Consider the following 20,062-nt stretch of genomic DNA (forward strand, 5'->3'; position numbering starts at 1 on the left):
CAATATTACATTTGGCAAAATAAACTATAATTTAGCCCTAATCCACCTGATGACTGTTTCTGGGTCTGACCAAACCTACAGTGTGATGCATCAAATCATTTACTGCCATTCTGCCAACAATTCCAACTAATATGTGACTATGCAAAACATCTTCAGTGAAGGGACAAAATAAACATCAACAAGCACGGCAAAATAATAACACCAGGGACAGGAGCTGTTACTGCAAGAGGTGGCACTTGATAGACACAAACACTGACAAGGCCTAACTGACTCTCGATAAAATTCACACTGGCTGTACACACACATACACAGTCTGTGAAACATGGCTCTTCTGAAGCCCTGTTGGGACATTCGAGGAATCAGTGGCTCGGTGAAATTTATCAGGTTTAATGTTAGTCGATATGTTATCAAAATGCTCAGAGGCAGCCTTGTATAGATCGGCATTGAATTATTATTTGTGGAATAGGAGAGTCCTCTTAAGACTAGTGAAAAGGAAACCGATTCAAATAAAATACAACAAACCGTAAACCACCAACTCAAGGGGACTTCTATATACCGTTCTGTACAGGGTAGCTATATCTCACTGTATCTGAGGCAGAGTAAGAGGTGTGGTTCCACTTATTACTTCAGCTATTTACAATCCTTCCTACACTCATCTTGATCCAGTGTAACCTACAAGGGGTAAGTAGACTACCTCCACTAACCCCTTTGTTATGGGGGCGTCACTTTTAATATTTGGCAGACGCTATAAGATTTTATTCAGGTCGGAGGTGACCCCTGCATCATTCTCACACGTCAATGCCATCTTGGCGAGTCTCTCTTCGCCCACTCCACTTCTCCGCCTTACTTAACACCTTGTACACATCAGTATCTTCTACCCCTTCCAGACAGGTGACCCCAGATACAGCCATCAGATAACACATTTCTGGTGCTTGAAATCTAAATTTTTCTGTCCCTTTCGAAGTTCATGTTTCACTGTCATGAGTTAAGATAAGAAGTATTATGCTGTATTGTACTATCTCTGAGGTCATTCTTTAGCCCTGAGATTATATTCCATCCCTTAATGATCCTTCCTAACAGTCTAAATTATCCACCATCTGCCAAAAGCATTGCATCATCCGGAAACGGTACAGGGTGTTTTAAAAGATATCACTTTGAAGGAAAATTATCGTTTTTTTTTTCTAGGTGAGGGAATCTTGACAAATCAACGAACACAGCCAAGAAATTAACACGTGATGAAGAGTCATATTATTATTTATGAGAGGAAAGTTAGATCCTACACACCGGTCAGCTGCAAAAAAAAAAGTTTAATCGACAACACAGCACCCACAGTATCTGTGTCATCGATTAGCTTCTTCTCATTGGTGTGTAGTATCTGGCTCTCTGTATATGAACATTACAGTAGCCCTATCCCTTAGTGTTTATGTCTCTGCCGTGTTCATTGATTTGTTATGATTCTGTCACCTAGAAAAAGAAAACGAACATTAATCTTCCTTTGGTATAGTGACCTATGAGACACCTTGTTCAGTATTGTATATAGTAAATGTACCTAACAGCGACATCCCACCTCCCAGCTAAAGCTATGCTTCTGACCTAGTCACCCCTTACCTTCAATTCTCTGACTACTCCATCCATACACACATTTCAACAACCACAAGAATGTCACACACACACATCCTGACCTCACTCTCACTCTCACATCAGCTCAAAGATTGACTGACATTGGATCTATTCAACCTCTGCCCACCTCAAGTCATCCCTATTTCTAACCTATCCTAAAATCTCCTCACTATCAATTACATTCCTCCCAAATAACTTCCCCAGGTGTGCTCAAAGGGGCTGATATCTCTCTAGTCTTTGTTTACACTCTTCCTTGTAACCTTTTCCTCAGCATAATGGTTCAGTAACTACTATCATAACCTTACACCGCCCATCTGATATGTTCGATGGCATATGATTATAATGTGTACATTATTTTCTCCTTTGTATACCTAAACCATCCATTATCAGTTTTAAAAAAGAATCAGAACTGTGATTTTATTTTTAATATTTGTAAGCCATTTCCTGCTTTAGTTAGAATCAAAGGCAACACAGATTCTCTCCCCCCTCACTTGCCACCAGTCACTCTCTCTAGATGCCTCAACAAAAGTACAGTATTCTGTTATTGTTTCCCCATTACACAACAAGGACCCTACACATCCATCAGGTTTACCCTACCAAACCAATATCATTAATCTATACAGTACAGTACCTTATTTATTTATTTTTTTTTTTATTTAATACAACTTCAGTATTAACTTTCTACAATCCAGTTAAGGTTTAAGGGAAGCTTCCTGCATTTGTGGGATGGTAAATTTGTTTATCTTGGATTATTTACGACGCCTTTACTTGAAGAGCTTCGTACGTCACATGACACATTATTACCCATTGTATCTTGTGTAGTCGTTCAAAATAATATAAATCTATACAGTACTAAACTGTATAATAAATTAATATAAAATATGCTGAGGCTATTAGACTCCACATAACCTACATTACTCTTGACAAAGTGTTACACACATATGCCTCCGGAATTTATACAATCACAGAAAAATTACTGTACTTGAGCTGGCATTCCAAACTTGACAGTAAAATGACACAAGTCATGGGAATTAGATTCCACATAAACACAGCTTGTAATTACTTGTACAGGGAATGAAAAAAGTCATTAAAATATTGTTCTAAGGGAAACTCTCCAGTTACAACACACCCTGGTCTTGCTGGTCATCGTTAAGTGTGTTTTTTGTACTATAATAAACATTAGTTTTGGTTCCATCATTTGTTGTGTTCTCCAAGACAAGAAACGTTCCCCTTACCTGTGACTTTTTGCCCCATACTCATCCGGTTGCGGCGAGGCCCTCGTGAGCTATGGCGCTGGTTGGGGTGGTGGTGATGGTGGTTATGGTGGTGATTATGATGATGGTGGTGAGCGGCAGCAGCGGCGGCGGCAGACGACCGCGTGGAATACGGCGGAGGTGCGTCGTGGTGACTGTGACGGACAGTGGCGTTGTTGGTGGCAGCGTTATTTGAGGCGTTGTCGTGCTGCTGGTTGGCGTCTACTCCACCCCCGCTGCTGTTGTCGGGCTTGTGTGTGGCGGCGTTGTTGGTGCTGGTGCCACCTGGGCCAGACACACTGGTGGCCTTCCCTCCCTGGGTGACAAAAGAGGTTTATTACCAAGAGGATAATAAATACAGTAGGTGGTAAAATACATAAACAAGATATGAAGTGACTAAAGATGTGTTGAATTAAGAAAAAGCAACATACACATAACTAAACCAAAACACAGAATAAGTTTAAGATTTTCATTTGAATATATAGAAGTAATTGCGATAAAGTTCTAATTCACTGAATTACGGGTAATAACATATCTGCCTTATCAGAAGTCATCATTATATCAAACTCTTCAGAAAAACTTTTATTTCCATCAGACAATTTCACCCTAATTTCTAGACACTATGAAACATTAAAATGACCCGATGAAATTGAAACACCTTACACATTCGTTAGTTTGCAATTTTTTTCAGATCACGTCAAGATTAGCCTCCAAGCTTATTTCACCAGAAGATTAAACACCCTTAATGCTGCTTGGGTAGGTGAGCTTAGGTTAGGGTGGTTAATCATAAGGTGAAATAAACAGGGGGAAGGCTAATCTTGTGAGCCAAATTTTCCCTAAGGCTTCACTGTCCTGTACATAACTATATGAATGTGAAATTTGCATATTCTCACACTTGCAAGTACTGTATGGATTAGGTACATTATCTATTACCCGATACATGTACTAGAAAGTCTATATTAAGCAACAACAAGTGAGAAGCCTTAAAAAACGTATAAAATCATCAACAGTTCCAATAATATTTATAGTCAGGTTCAATATTTAATAAATAGCATCCACACTAGTTTCTTGTACTGTTCTTATGTTCACTCATATTTTTCTACTCTGCACTGAAACCTCTATTTAACGGACTATATTGAGAGGAAAGTCCCTTATATCGAGGGTCCATTAGATGAGAAATCCGCATCTCACGGATTATATGGAGAGAAATCCGTTATATGGGGGTTTCACTGGACTGTACTATCCTTAACTCTTTGAGTACATTGGGAAAGTCAAGAACACAAAGGCCTTAAACATACACACATACCTACAGTACATATCCCAACTCTACGTTCAGTTTAACATTCTCGTCGGGACAACCACATTCACCCAAACGCTCTCCAAGTATCTCGCCATTTCTCCCAAGTTTGGTTATTCAGACAGACATTGATTGGTTATTCTCAACACTCCAGTGATTCCCGTGGCAACCGCTGAACCCCACCCCCCTCCCCCGTACCTGGCGTCAACATCTCTCGTCACCCGGACTCTGATGCAGCACCCTGTATTGTATATTTCTTCTCCTCATATCCTCAACAACACAGTCATCCATCTATCATCCACCAATCTATCATCCATATTACTAGGTTAGGCTATACAATATTAATACCTTTCCCCCTCCCTCCCTCACAATATCTACAGCCTATCTATTCACTCTCGGATACAAAGAGCCGTGTTTCATGATGCCCCACAACCCGACCACAGTCACCATCACTACCCACTAGCTCGATTCTTCTACGGGAGTAAAGTTGTGACATGCAGAGTACGTGAGTCAATCAAAAACAATATACGGTAATAGTGTCTTTTCTGTGCCTGTCATTATACCGCTAATTATGTCTTTGCATGCAAATTAATTATGGTATTTTTCTGGATCCTACTGTTATATTTCACAAACTTTTATATGTATACATTACCTCTATACTGTACATACTACCAAGCAATCACAAGGCAGCAGAAATTCTCCCTCTGCCCCTACACAAACACACACACAACATTTCACATTTCTGTAGCTTTCATAAACAACAAATAAATTAAAATATCACTCGCATTTTTCCACTGCACAAAATAACACTTTAAAAAATATATGTAAAGAATTGCATGAATATACCCCCTCAAAGCATCCATAAAAATCCTACATCAAAAGTGACCTCTCGTCCCTCCCCAGCTTAGAAACACACACAAAGGTCAACTGGCTCCACACTTGACCTTACACGGCTTCACACAACCTAACTAACAACCTCACATTACACACACACACAGTTGGCTACACACGATACGAGCGGGTATGTGGCAGTATGCAGGCTGGCGTGTAATATATGTTGTCACAGGATATGAGATGATACAATACGTGGCCGTGAAAGCGTTACTGAATTCAGAGGCCATTACACGAAATTAATTTACACATATACAATAACTTGTGTCTGCCTACAGCGGCTGCCTTCAACACTGCCTCTGATCATCATGAACTTCTTCCTGACCTCCAACACTGCCTTCTGACCTCCAACACTCCCTCCTGACCTCCAACACGGCCTCCTGACCTCCAACACGGCCTCCTCACCTTCAACACGGCCTCCTGACCTCCAACGTCAAGTAATGTACAGTAGGACCATTATCAGTTAAAGGTAACTAGTACTTGTATTAACTTTGACCATGAAGTATATCCCAGTACGGTATTACATTTATCACATGATTAACCACTAACATTATTTGGGTGAGTTGAGGTTAATGTTACAGTAGTTAATCTTTAGGTGAAATAAACTGGGTTGTTCCATCAATTTTGAGGATTATTGACTCTAGAACTGAATATTTTTATCAAATTTATCATTATCCATTATTAAAGAAACCAACGTTATCTAAAAATGTGATATAATATTTAATCACACTAAACTGTGGTCTGTACACATAGTATTTTCCTCTCAGTTAGCCTCTTGCTAGAACACCAACCACAAAATGTACTCTTCAACTAAAAACCACGAACAAAGCAAATTAAATGGTATACTTTTATCCATGACTCAAAAAGCAATAAGAAACAGGATTCTTAGTTCCATTTTATTGAATTAAAATTTGAGGAGTCTTTATGGATCACTGTAGGGAAGAAACAGCATTAATACCGAGGGGAAAAATCTGACTACCTTATGTTTGGTATTGTAGTGATGAGCGTGAAGAGGCCTCGCGTGGTGCCGCCGAGGTCTTCCCGCTGCGGCGGCTGATGCTGAGGACTGCTGGGTGGCGTAGCGGGGCGAGCGTCTTACTCCTACTGCTGCTCCTCCCGCTGCTGCTGCCGCTGCTGCTGCTGGGCCGCCGCCACCACCGCTCCCACACCGCTTACCACCGTACCTGCAACCAAAGTCAAGTATTAGTGTTTATATTCACAAACCAGTAATTTATAAAGATGAAGAAAACCTCACCCACACACTTATGTACAAGATGGACTTAAACACATAATAAGAATTAATAAAACTTTCTTTACACCCCAACACATGAGATATACATACATAGAATAATAATAATGAGAAAAACCCCTTTAAGCCACTCATAATATCAAGCTGTCTGATTCATACAATGTGAAAGCAATTATATACAAGATGGTTGCCTCCTACACCACAAGCAATGTAAAAAAAAGAAAAAAAAACCTATGAATTTAGACTAAAGTGTATGACCATGAGAGTATCACTGGCATTCACATCTGTTGTACTTCCCGTTAAGTTAGTGGTAAATTTTAATGTAATGTACAGTGTTTGCTACCAGTTTAAATGCCATATAAAACAGACAAACTCAAGAACTTTCTCACATAATGAAATCCCACTATAGATGATACACACAGAAGAGACACAGAGGGAGTGTGCATGTGCGTCCGACCTCTTCCAACATTTGAGTGACAAGAACAATATTTAACATGAGGTAGTGTTTATAAGTGTACCAAGTGACGTAACCAGGTAAGCTTTCAGGTAAGGTAATTAAGCAAGAGACCATTAGCCTCTTTGATGATGAAATTTATAATCTTTACAATTGACAGACTAGAATGATTTAGCCATAATGTACAGAATCGAATTGTAGTTTTAGAAGACAAATAGTAAATCGTAGCCTAGTGTTATCGAGAGGAGGGGAGGGGGGACATTATTTTATACCATGAGAATAAATACTGTTTGGTACCGGATAAAAATTAGAATTTTTTTGTGAAGTAAAAAAAAAAATCTTGCTTTCTAATTACCAGTTTCTTCATTCACAAATTTAATCTGACTGAAAAAAAAAATAATCATGAAAAAGAATAAAGATTTAAAACTCGCATGGCAAAACGATTTAGATTGAAACTGAACTCCTAACCAGCTGACTACATAATAACCCAAGTTACACAACCAGAACAACCAAAACAGTCATCAGAAAATACATTACAATATATTATCGTTTATATTTCTTAACTTAAATAGCGGATGATTAAAAGACAAACATAAAAGTGTCAGAGATTCATAACGGGGTGATTTTACGAGTCTATAAAGCAATGTTTGGAGACGTCAAAAGACATTAGTGTAATTTATCAGAGTTTATACACATCCAACGGAAATGATTTGTATCTAACCTAACCATAACGTAACCTAATCACTACTTAATAACCTAACCTAATCTGACCTGACCTTTGTTATAATCTAGATAGCATACACTTTGATAAGAGATAGAGAGAGAGTAGGCAGTCAGTTAGCAGTGAAGTCAGTCAGTACCTTGCCCCAAACGCCACAAGGGAGGGCCCCAAGAACCAGGCTCGAGCCGCTTCAGGAGTGAGGTGGCGAGCTGGGTGATGGTGGTGTGGGGGAGGAGGTGCTGGTGGAGGCGGCGGGTGGTGGTTGAAGAAAGGGGGCGTGAACACAACCCACTCCTGAAGGAAGGGATTCATGCCACGCGGATCACCAACATGAACCACCACACACGTCACCATTTAAACCACTCAATTTAGTAGCTACGTCCTAACAACCTCGTTCCTCTTAGCACCATCCCAGGCTGGCATCCATTGTCTTAATCACCAACATGTTATTTTCACATTTTTTCTTCTTCACTATATCGTTTCTTTTATCATCACTGAGGATAAGAGATGTTAATATAGGGGAACCAGCACACACACACACACACACACACACACACACACACACACACACACACACACACACACACACACACACACACACACACACAAAAATGTTTTATCAAGCCACATGTAAAGACTGAAGAGTTATCCAAGTCTCAGCGCCACCCTTGGGATACACATGAACCACTGCCCTGACACTCAAACAACTACCCTCACCCCATCACCCCCTGACCTCACCCCCTGACCTCCCCTCATCCCCTGACCCTCAACAACTATCCTCACCCCTGACCTCAACTATTATCCTAACCTAACACACACCCCCAACCCACACACCTTAGCCCACACCCCTCGTCACCACACTGCTATTAAAAACTATTACAATACCCTTCACTCCTATGACTGACACACACACACACACACACACACACACACACACACATACACACACACACACACACACACACACACACACACACACACACCGTAACTTAGATGATACATTAGTTACTTGGGATGGCCACACAGTAATTAGCCTTTAGAGAGAGTTGTTACAGCACTCTTTTTCATGTGTCAATATTGGTCTTGTTGTTTACATTGTAACTGTGTTTGTCTGTCTAAATAAACTTTTAAGGTGGAAGAGGTGAGGGGGGGTGGAGCAGGAGGAGGGGGTGGAGGAGGAGGAGGGGTGGAGCAGGAGGGTGGAGCAGGAGGGGGGGTGGTGGAAGGAGGTGGAGGAGGTGACAAAGGTAGGAGGAGATATAAGAGAAGATAAAAGAGGAAGAAGAAGGAGGAGGAAAGAGGAGTGTAGGCATGACGGGCCAGATGACTCCGGGAGGGGGGAGGGGGGGACACGGCCTGGGTAAAGTGGCCGTTTCCTCTTTAATAACACCGACCCGACCCGACCTCACACCCCCTTCCTTAAAATACTGCGAAAAATAACACCCCAGACTGACATTCATACACCCCCCCCCCTCAATACTTTCCTCCCATACAACTAGCTATTCCGTACCACTAGCTAGCTATTTCGTATCACTAGTTAACTATTCCACACCACTAGCAAGCTATTTCGTATCACTAGTTAACTATTACATACCAGTAGCTAGCTAATCCACACCACTAGCTAGCTATTTCGTATCACTAGTTAACTACCAGACACCACCAGCTAGCTATTTCGTATCACTAGTTAACTACCCCACACCACTAGCTAGATATTTCGTATCACTAGTTAACTATTCCACACAACTAGCTAGCTATTTCGTATCACTAGTTAACTACCCCACACCACTAGCTAGCTATTTCGTATCACTAGTCCACACCACTAGCTAGCTATTCCACACCACTAGCTAGCTATTCCACACCACTAGCTAGCTATTCCACACCACTAGCTAACTATTCCACACCACAAGCTAGCTATTCCACACCACTAGCTAGCTATTCCACACAATAGCTAGCTATTCCACACCACTAGCTAGCTATTCACAACACTAGCTAGCTATTCCACATCACAAGCTAGCTATTCACACCACTAGCTTATTTAGCTAGCTATTCACAATACTAGCTATTCTAGCTAGCTATTTCACATCACCTAGCTAGCTATTCCACACCACTAGCTATTTCACCACACCACTAGCTAGCTATTCCACACCACTAGCTAGCTATTCCACACCACTAGCTAGCTATTCCACAATACTAGCTAGCTATTCCACACCACTAGCTAGCTATTCCACATCACAAGCTAGCTATTCCACACCACAAGCTAGCTATTCCACACCACTAGCTAGCTATTCCACACCACTAGCTAGCTATTCCACACCACTAGCTAGCTATTCCACACCACAAGCTAGCTATTCCACACCACTAGCTAGCTATTCCACACCACAAGCTAGCTATTCCACACCACTAGCTAGCTATTCCACAATACTAGCTAGCTATTCCACACCACTAGCTGGCTATCCCATTTAAAGAGGAGCTAAATACCCACCCGCTATTAATTAATCCCTAAGTCCTTTTGTCAACACAACCTACCCATGTAAAACAACAATAAGGCACACACACACACACACACACACACACACACACACACACACACACACACCGTCTCTACATGCTACGACGACTTAGGTCACGTGGGACACCCACTCCAGAGCTGAGGACCATCTACAACGCCTTTATTCTCCCCAAACTAACGTATGCGTCACCAGCCTGGTCGTCTTCTCTCAACTCCACCCAACAACGTCGGCTAGAGAAGGTACAGAAAAGGGCCTGCAGAATCATGCTCGGCGCAGAATACTCCGGCTACATCAACGCTCTCTCCACCCTGGAAATGCCATCCCTCAGTGACCACCACCAAGCACTGGAAAGGTTTGGCAGCCAACTAATGCACCTCATCGCCACCTCCCGCCACCTGCAGCCCCCCACCCAACTCGCGCAGTCCACCACTACAACAAAATTCAGCCCATAAGAGCCCGCACTGATAGATATAAGAACAGCACCATCCCATCTATTGTTAAAATAATAAACAACTCCTGATTTATGTACTGTACAGCCCTGTAAATGTATTCAACGCATATTATATCATTATGTCTAAATCAAATGTAAGTCTGTATAATTTCAGCCGCCGGCTGCAACTCTATTAATAAACCGTTTATTATTATTATTATTATTATTATTATTATTATTATTATTACACACCAGGTATTCATCACAGGTAAAAACTCGTAAGTGGTGTAATTAAGCCGAGTGATTATTTATTTATCTCAACACACCTAACCCAACCTAGCCTAGCCTAGCCTAGTCTAGCCTAACTTAACTTAACCTAACCCCATCCTCCCAAATACTGTTTATGTTATGTTAGGTTAGGTTAGGTGAGGTGAGACAGCTACCAAGTGGGTCGAGGTCAACACTAGGTGGCTGTGTGTGTGTGTGTGTGTGTGTGTGTGTTACCAACCATCAGTACTTCTTGTTGTGGAGGGAGGGAGGGTGAGGGGTGTATTTTAAGGCGTGATGTGATATCCAAACAAACAAATGCAGCATATATAACTAACACACTCTCTCTCTCTCTCTCTAGGACAGACAAAACGGTCAGACAGCTGTATAGACAGATTGGTAAACAGACATATAAATATTTAATGTCCAACACCGTAACACGCAACCCAACCCAGTCAGACATCCTACCCTCCCCTCCCCTCGTCTCCCCTCTCCCTTGATAAAATATCCAGAATCGATGAACCCCCCCCCCTCCTCCCCCTCACACCCTCCTCCTCTCACTAACCCTTCATCATTCCTCACATTCCTCTTTCTCCCTCACACTCTTTCCCCTCACATTCCTCTCTTCTCCCCCACCTCTTTCTCCCCCACACCCCTCTTCTCCCCCACACCCTTCTCCTCTCTCTTCTCTCCCCACACTCTCTTCTCCCCTCAAACCTCTCTTTCTCTCACTTCTCACCTCTTTCTCCCCTCCATCCCCTCACATCACCACCACCCATTAATACAAATTCACAAAATAAATGAAAACTGAAGTGAAATGAACTGGGACCATTTGAGGAGGGGGGAGAAGAGAAGGAGTGAAAGGAGGTGGGAAGTGGAAGAAGTGGAGAAGGAATAAGAGAGGTGGAAGGAAGGAGAAGAGGAGGCAATATATTTTCACAAGACAAAAACAAACAAATAAAATTAAGAGATAAAATTGGGTCACTGTGGAGAGGGATAGAGGAGAGTGGGAGGATTGGTGGTGAGTGGGGGAGCAGGAGGAGCCAGCAGAGAGTGAGTGGGGAGACCAGCAGAGTGACTGGGAGGATGGTGAGTGGGCAATGGGAGGCCAGTGGGAGGATAACAATGGTGAGTGGGAGCATGAGGGAGGCCAGCAGAGAGTGAGTGGGAGGATAAACAATGTGAGGAAGCGAGAGGGAGAGGTTAGTTGTCTGCTATACTCCCACCACCAGCATGTCACACAGAGAGCTGGTCGTGAAGCTTCCCACCACCATCACCAACCCCCAATCTCCAACACAACATCACCTCCTCTCCTCCAACACAGCATCCTCCTCCTCCTCTCCAACACAGCACCCCACCCCCCAACACACACTTAACCTTTGACCTTTAGTATGACCCTGAAATTACATGTTCTGTATTTGAGTATTATTTCCATAGCAATTTTATTAAGACACACACACAGACAGACACACACACACACACACACACAGACAGACAGAGAGAGACACAGTTCAAACAGGAAGGCAGGGTTGAAAGGTAGCTGTAATACATCTTGGTACAGTTGGTATTAGTGTAATTGAACGACTGTTGTGTTATTAATGCCCTCTACCCTCCACTGTTAATAATAATGCTGTAAATACCAATGCTGCTGTAACATGTGGTATAATATTGCTGTAATAAGTCTAATAATAATGCTGTAACATATGTGGAATGAAAGTGCTGTAACACCCTGCTGTAACGTGGTGCTGTAACAGGTGAAGGAGGAAAGTGTCGACAGGTGAGGAAATAACAGCTGTATAGTGACATATGGTGGAGATAATTCGTATCAGTCAAGTCAATAATGCTATCACTCACTGTGTGTGTGTGTGTGTGTGTGTGTCCTCAAAACTGCTACAACTACTACTACCACCACCACTACCACCACAACAACTAACAACCCTCCCCCCCCCCACACACCTGAGAGGCCAGTAATTAATATAATAATTTACCTTCACCTGTGTCGTCTTGTTGTGGTACATATCTATCTATTTACTATGTTTGTCTATGTTTTATTTTGTATCTGTTACTGTAGTTGTGTTTTATAGTATCATGCATAAATACATATATACAATCATACATACATACATACATACATAGGAATGACCATTATTTGTATGAGGACACCTGAGGAAGAAGAGGAGGAAGTGGAAGAGGAGGAAGAGGGAGAGAAGAAGGAAGATAAGGAAAATAATAATAATAACAATTCCAATTAATACCCTCCCCTTCCATCATCCATTACCCTTCTCCCTCTCTCACTCCATCTCCTTCCATCATCCCTTCCCCTTTATCCCCCTCTACCTTTCTCCACCATTATCTCTTCTCTCTCCTTCCATCCGTTAGTTAGGATAGGTGACCCAGGGTAAAGTGAGGTACTAGCCCCCTCCTTTCCCCTCAACCTACCTAACAACCCCCATCTTCTCACTTGCAGATAGGATCTCAACACCTGATCACTCTGATAACCCATGGTGGTTGGGGTGGGTTGGGGTGGGCTGGGATGTTATTGAGCTTGTGTTATAAAGTCTCTCTCTGTGATAGATTTAGCGACATGACACGAGACACTTGGCACCAGTGTGTGTACTGTAGTGTTGTGTCCGTCAGTGGCTCAGTGTACAGTGTAGTTCAGTGTACCTCCCCACACACACACACACACCGTCCACCCCATGTCTTGTTCCCCCTCCACACACCACTCACTAACCCCCCCCCCACGTCCCCCTCCTATAACACATTACCGCTAGGGGGAGGGACAGCTACTCCCATGGGTGAGGGTGTGGCGGAGGGGTGTTGAGGGGGGAGGTACAGGGTGTGGTAGAGGGTGTGGTAGAGGGGAAGATTGAGGGTGCGGTGTACAGCAAAGTGGTGCTAGTAGTGTGGTGGAGGGGGGGGGTACAGAGTGTGGTGGAGGAGGAGAGGTACAGGGTGTGGTGTGATAGAGGGTGAAGTACAGGGTGTGGTGAGGGGGAGGTACTGGAGGGTGAGAGGGCAACAAGGAGGACTGACCGACTCAAGTGAAAGAAATCCTTGTGGTGGTCGCCCTCCAGTGTGTGTGTGTGTGTGTGTAGCCTCCTCTTAACACACACACACACACACACACGACTATTACTTACACTTGGTCGGATAATCAAAGTTCTGCGAGTGTGTCACAAGTGTGGAGGGTTTTCACCACACCTTATAACTGAAGGAGGAGATAGGAGTAGGAGGAGGAGGAGGAGGAGGAGTATTGGAGGAGGACTGGAGTAGTATTGGAGGAGGACTGGAGTAGTATTGAGTACTTGACCCGTGGCTGCTCCTACTACCCACTTAGTACCACATAGTAGTAAGTTGTTGTTGTTGAAGTAGTAAGTGAGGATAGAATGGACAGGTGAGAAGTACGTATCATTAAGGTGTGTTTATAGAATGTAACAAGAGTAACACACACACACACACACACACACACACACACACACACACACACACTCTTATCACAACCCTTGGCTCTCCGTGATCTGTTATCAAGTTTCTGTCCTATGGCTTCATCTCTCGACACAGTTGTCAATAAAAGATGCTGCTGATCCCCGGGAGGTCATCACAAATTCAACTCAGTTTCAATTCTTTATCACATATTTAATCGGTTTCAGAGCATGACTACAAATTTAACAATATTTTTCAGTTGGTTGTCATATTTTTTTTTAAACCAGTTTCAGTAGGTTGCAACACATTTAACAACCCTATTTCAGTAGGTTGCAACACATTTAACCAGTAGTTTCAGCACGTTGCAATACACATAACAACAGACATGTATTTTCCACGAACACACAAAAAATCCTAAAGGCGGGGGCGGCGAAGTTAACGGGGCAGGAGGCGATGACGGGGCGGGCGGCAGGCAGGGGTAGTGGGTGTCAGGGTAATGCTTCTCACAATACTTCAATGAGGGGTAGCAGGAGGGAGGAGGTGGGGGGGGGCATGGTTAAAGTTTGTTGTAGTATATGGAGCCAGGAGTGTGTGTGTGTGTGTGTGTGTGTGTGTGTGTGTTGTTCCTGCTGGCGGTGACATTACTTCTGCTGGGTCAAGGAGGGGACACTACTCCTGCTTGTCCTGTTGTTTATACCAGCAGGAGCGTGTCAAGTGCTTCCTCCTGCTAGTAGTGGTGATGGTGGTCGGTGAACCACTTCTCCACATGTCCTCCTGCTTGGCCCTGCCCTCCGCCACCCTTCACACGCCCACACACGCCCGCCGCACGCCTGCCAATGCCACGAGACCCTCCCCTCCCCCCCTCCCCACACCTTTAACTTAACACTCACGAGCTTCCATGTTCCACTTTAATAAACACAAATAGCGAGAGACGAGGAGGTGGTGGATGACGTGTGCTAAGTAGCGGTATCGTTGTCGTCAGCTCAAGAAGGGGAGGAGAACGGTAAGGGGGCGGGTTGTGTGTGTGGGCTCAGCACGTTCAATACTAGTATGGTTAAGCCCAGGCGTGTGTTGCCTCCACCACCGCCGGGATCACACTGTCCGTCTGCCGCGCGCGTATCTCCCCACACTGCCGTCTCCGCGACACCCCTCAAGACCCACGGTGCTGACTGGGGCCCACGACGACCCTCTCCTCCCCGAGTCCTCCTCCAACCTCCTTCCTGACGGTGCCATGGTCCTCCCTACCACACCACCACCTCATTCTACCACTACTACCAACCATCCCATATTGCTTGCTTCTCTACTACCATAACTATTATTAATTACTACTACAGGAGGTATTACTTCTCTCCCCTCTCCCCTCCATTCTCTCCTCCCCCTTTCTCCATTCGCCCCCATTCCTCACCCCTCACCATCCTACCTCTCCTCACCACAATCCCCTAAAATCAAAACCCACAATGCATCTACCCACCACAAAGAAAGACAGACAGAGACAGACATACACCATCAGGGGGATAAATAGCAAACATACAAACGGACAGACGCGGTGCCCTTTAAATCCTTGACAGTGTTGGGCGACTCTCTCTCTCTCTCTCTCCTCCGGCTGAGCCACATTCCTCCTCACACGCCTCCCCCCAGCCTCTCTCCTCTCTATGTGCCTGCCTGCCTGCCTCCCATGCCTCTCATCACAACAACCCCTCCTCATACCTTCTCACTACCCACACGTACTGAATTTCCCTCTCCCTTTATTTCTCCTCTCATCACCTTTTTACCTCCTCGTCTCTACATGTCCTCTCACAAACATGGATTCTTCCTTCCCCACCTCGCCTGGTATCTCCCTCTCCATATCCTCTCTCCCCCCCCCACACATGCCCCTGTCTACCTCCTATCACCCTCCCTCACTTCACCGTAACCTCCCCTCGCATACCCCCCCCTCCCCCACCCCTCCCCACAACCCCTTCTATACACCCACCACAACTACAAACCCCTCACCATCACTGCACCTCCCCACTATCACTGCACCTCCCTCACCATCACTGCACCCCTCCCTCACCATCACTGCACCCCTCCCCTCACTCATCACTGCACCTCCCTCACCATCACTGCACCTCCCTCACTCATCACTGCACCTCCTCACCATCACTGCACCTCCTCACCCTCACTGCACCTCCCTCACTATCACTGCACCTCCCCCTCACCATCACTGCACCCTCCCCACCATCACTGCACCCTCCCTCACCATCACTGCACCCTCCCCTCACCATCACTGCACCTCCCCTCACCATCACTGCACCCTCCCTCACCATCACTGCACCTCCCCACCATCACTGCACCTCCCTCACTCATCACTGCACCTCCCCACCATCACTGCACCCCTCCCCTCACCATCACTGCACCCTCCCTCACTCATCACTGCACCTCCCCACCATCACTGCACCTCCCACCATCACTGCAACCTCCCCCACTCATCACTGCACCTCCCTCACCATCACTGCACCCCTTCCCTCACTATCACTGCACCCCCCTCACCATCACTGCACCCCTCCCCCACTATCACTGCACCCCCTTCCCTCACTATCACTGCACCCTCACCACTGCACTCCCCTCACTATCCTGCACCTCCCTCACTATCACTGCACCCCTTCCCTCACTATCACTGCACCCCTCCCATCACTATCACTGCACCCCCTCACTATCCTGCACTCCCCCTCACTATCACTGCACCCTCCCCTCACTATCACTGCACCCTCCCATCACTATCCTGCACCCTTCCTCACTATCACTGCACCCCTCACTATCACTGCACCCCTTCCCTAACTCATCACAAATTCCCCTCACTATGAAAAACAAACAAACAAACAAACATTACTTGGTCAAAAGAAACAAACACAGATCAAAATAAATATATAAACAGTAGTAGAATAAAACACATACACACAGTACAAGATAAAACAAACAAAAAAACAATAATATATCAAAACAAACAAACAAACACATCACAACAACACACGAACGGACAAAAAAACATTCCCCTTAAGATGTGATGATGACAAGGCCGGGTAAAGCAATGAGGAAGAAGCGGCTGACCTCTGTGTGTGTGTGTGTGTCTGTGTGTGTGTCTGTCTGTGTGTGTGTCTGTGTGTGTGTCTGTGTGTGTGTGTGGCTGTGTGTGTGTTCCTCTTGCAGGCTACATGGCATTTCCCTCACAGCTGACCTAACAATAACAACAACGACAACAACAAATACGACAAGAAATAAAAACAACAACAACATCCTCTTCCTGTGTTGACTCCCTTCATCATTGGCCTCCATCCTTTCTCTTCCTTCCTTCTCTTCCTTCCTTCCTCAATCTCTCCCCACCAGTAACATTCTGGCTCCTCTCCCTCACCCCACACAACATTCTCCCTCCTCCTCCATACATAACGCCCCAGCGACCATTACAGCCGAAGTAGATACAGCAGGTGTCGTCGCTGTATCGCAACTTAACTTATGACAGCCATACATACTAGAGCTTCCGTGGGGCAAGCTAAGAGAGACACGGCGGCCCCAGCGTAAACTACCCCCTCCATCCCTCCCTCCCTCCCTTACGCTTACTGACACGCGAACAAGGGTCTCTCTCTGGTGACTTACTGTACCTGGGCTCAACACATCCGGGTCCTCTTAAATGCGCCCCAACACACGCCCGGGTTATAATATACGAGCCTTAATACATAAATCGGGGCGCTCGTAAACACACGCCCCAAACATTACTGGTTCTCTTAAAAGCTCCCCAAATATACGCCCCAGTCCTCTAGCGCCCCTAGACACTCCCAAACAAGCGCCCCAACCCCTTGACACTCCCAAACAAGCGCCCCAACCTCCTAGACTCCCAAACAAGCGCCCGTAAAGTGTCCCCCCACCATTTGGAACAAGACCAACCCTGAACCCCCAGACGTGTCTCTCTCTCACACACACACACACACACACACACACACACACACACACACACACACACATCCTGACGACGTGTTCTGCTTCTACATGTGCTTTAACCCCCACGCCCCCCTCACGTGAGATGCCCCCCCCCCTTCACGAGATGCCCCCCCACGCCCTCCCTCCATGAGATGCCCCCAAGCGTGTCCTAAACATACCCGGCCTTCAAGACATCACGTACCCATAGCCCTCCTAACTCACGGAGCGTCAGACCCCATGTTACATCATAGAACCCTTTAAGTCCCCCATTCCTGGTATTTTAAGCCCCATTCCCATACTTCGATAAAAAGGCCAAAGTCATTAATGTTCGTCTCTCAGTCCCCATTACTAAGCCCCCATGCCCTCCCAAGATGATGTGTTCCTCAAGCCCCCATGAATATACAGCCCCATGAACGTGCCCTTGTACGTGTTGAGTCACGGCCTCTCGTATATTCATGTTCAATCACCTCCCTATTCACTGACCAATCACATAGCTTCTTACAAGTCCATCCTAAGACTCTTATTCATTGACCAATCACCCATCTTTTTACATGCCCCCCTTCCTTGTCCTGCAGTGCCCTTCTCTCACCCTCACTAGCATACCTCCAGTCTCTATACCCTCCTTAAATACCCCCACCCAGATGTCTGCCCCAACACCCAGATGTCTGCCCAAACACCCAGATGTCTGTCAAACACCCAGATGTCTCCAACACCCAGATGTCTGCTCCAAACACCCAGATGTCTGCTCCAACACCCAGATGTCTGCCCCCAAACACCCAGATGTCTGCCCCCAAACACCCAGATGTCTGCACCAAGGACCTCAGCCACTAAACAACCCCTTCAAGACAGTCAAGACACGAATGCCCCAAACTTGTCCAAACCCTCCTTGAGTAATCCACGGCGGCTGCCCATAACCCAACCTAAGATACCCACTGAACGTACCCACACACAGGGTCCCCACCACATAATGACGTCTAAACAGGGAACAGGAAAGGTCTAAACAGGGGACAGGAGGATAAGGAATCCTGTCTCACAACAAATCATGACAGCAGTAGACAGGGTGGTAGTGGTAACCTCCGCCTCCGCCTCCCACACCAAGTACCCGGTGTGCACCACCACACACACACACACCTCTACGAGTAGAGGCTCCGATGGGAGGCCAGGTAGATGCACACACACACACACACACACACACACACACACACACACACACACACACACACACACACACACACACACACAGTGAGAGCCGCTTTACCATGCATTTCCTCCCTCTTATCACAGTCACCAGTACTGCCTCCCGTCGGGGTTCACGTACACGACGCACACACGTAACCTTCTTCCTCCCACCCAAATACATCTCTAATCCATATAGGGTAATAGGTAATTTTTTAAAGGTGGAGGGAGGATTCGCGTGCTAGAGGGAACATTAGCAAGGAAAGGGAGCTGCCTGTCACAAACATCACCTTAACCCTCCCTCCCTCCCTCCTCCCTCACTCCTTCCTTTCTTTCCTTCCTTCCTTCCTTCCTCCTCCTTTTCTTCCTTCCCTCCACGCACGACCCACCTACCTACCTACCTTTCCTCACTCCATCCTAGAACGACTCCTTCCTTCCTCCCTCCACGCTAGAGGAGGGAGGGAGGAGGAGGAGGAGGAGATGGTTGATGGTGGAAACAATGTTTAAACACCTAACTAAAGAACATGAGAGACAGAGAAGATAGACAAGGGGTTCAGGATACGATCAGGCACAGACAGGGCACAGGATATAAGGATATATAGCTCGTGCACAAGGAAGGATCTGGGACACACAGACACCGGACACGTAGCGACATCACCGGACACCGTGTCATGCCGGCTCACCATTCACCGGTCACGCACACACGGGGGGAAAAGGCACATTGAACATGTTTCCTGGTTGAGGGGGGGACATTTTGTGGGTGTGTGGGTGGGTGGGTGGTGGGTGGGTGGGTGGGGTGGGTGGGTGGGTGTGGGTG

At 45.6% G+C, this 20,062-nt stretch overlaps 1 protein-coding gene across 12 annotated transcripts in view; it reads right to left on the bottom strand.

The window, feature by feature from the left end:
* The window catches only part of LOC121870795 (protein gustavus-like), a 139,676-nt gene that overhangs the window by 33,658 nt on the left and 85,956 nt on the right, over positions 1 to 20,062 (bottom strand). For 10 of the 12 annotated variants that reach the window (XM_042372749.1, XM_042372753.1, XM_042372752.1 and 7 more), the window contains 2 exons: positions 6,041 to 6,245; positions 2,856 to 3,189 (listed from right to left, as the gene is read on the bottom strand). In XM_042372749.1, coding sequence (XP_042228683.1) covers positions 2,856 to 3,189; positions 6,041 to 6,245 — 539 coding nt within the window. Of the gene's footprint in view, positions 1 to 2,855; positions 3,190 to 6,040; positions 6,246 to 7,624; positions 7,980 to 15,008; positions 15,211 to 20,062 lie in introns of those variants that run through there. The other 2 variants (XM_042372748.1, XM_042372757.1) reach the window with 2 other exon arrangements.

Source organism: Homarus americanus, unplaced genomic scaffold (genome assembly GCF_018991925.1).
Source record: "Homarus americanus isolate GMGI-L3 unplaced genomic scaffold, GMGI_Hamer_2.0 scaffold16119, whole genome shotgun sequence".
Taxonomy (NCBI): Eukaryota; Metazoa; Arthropoda; class Malacostraca; order Decapoda; family Nephropidae; genus Homarus; species Homarus americanus.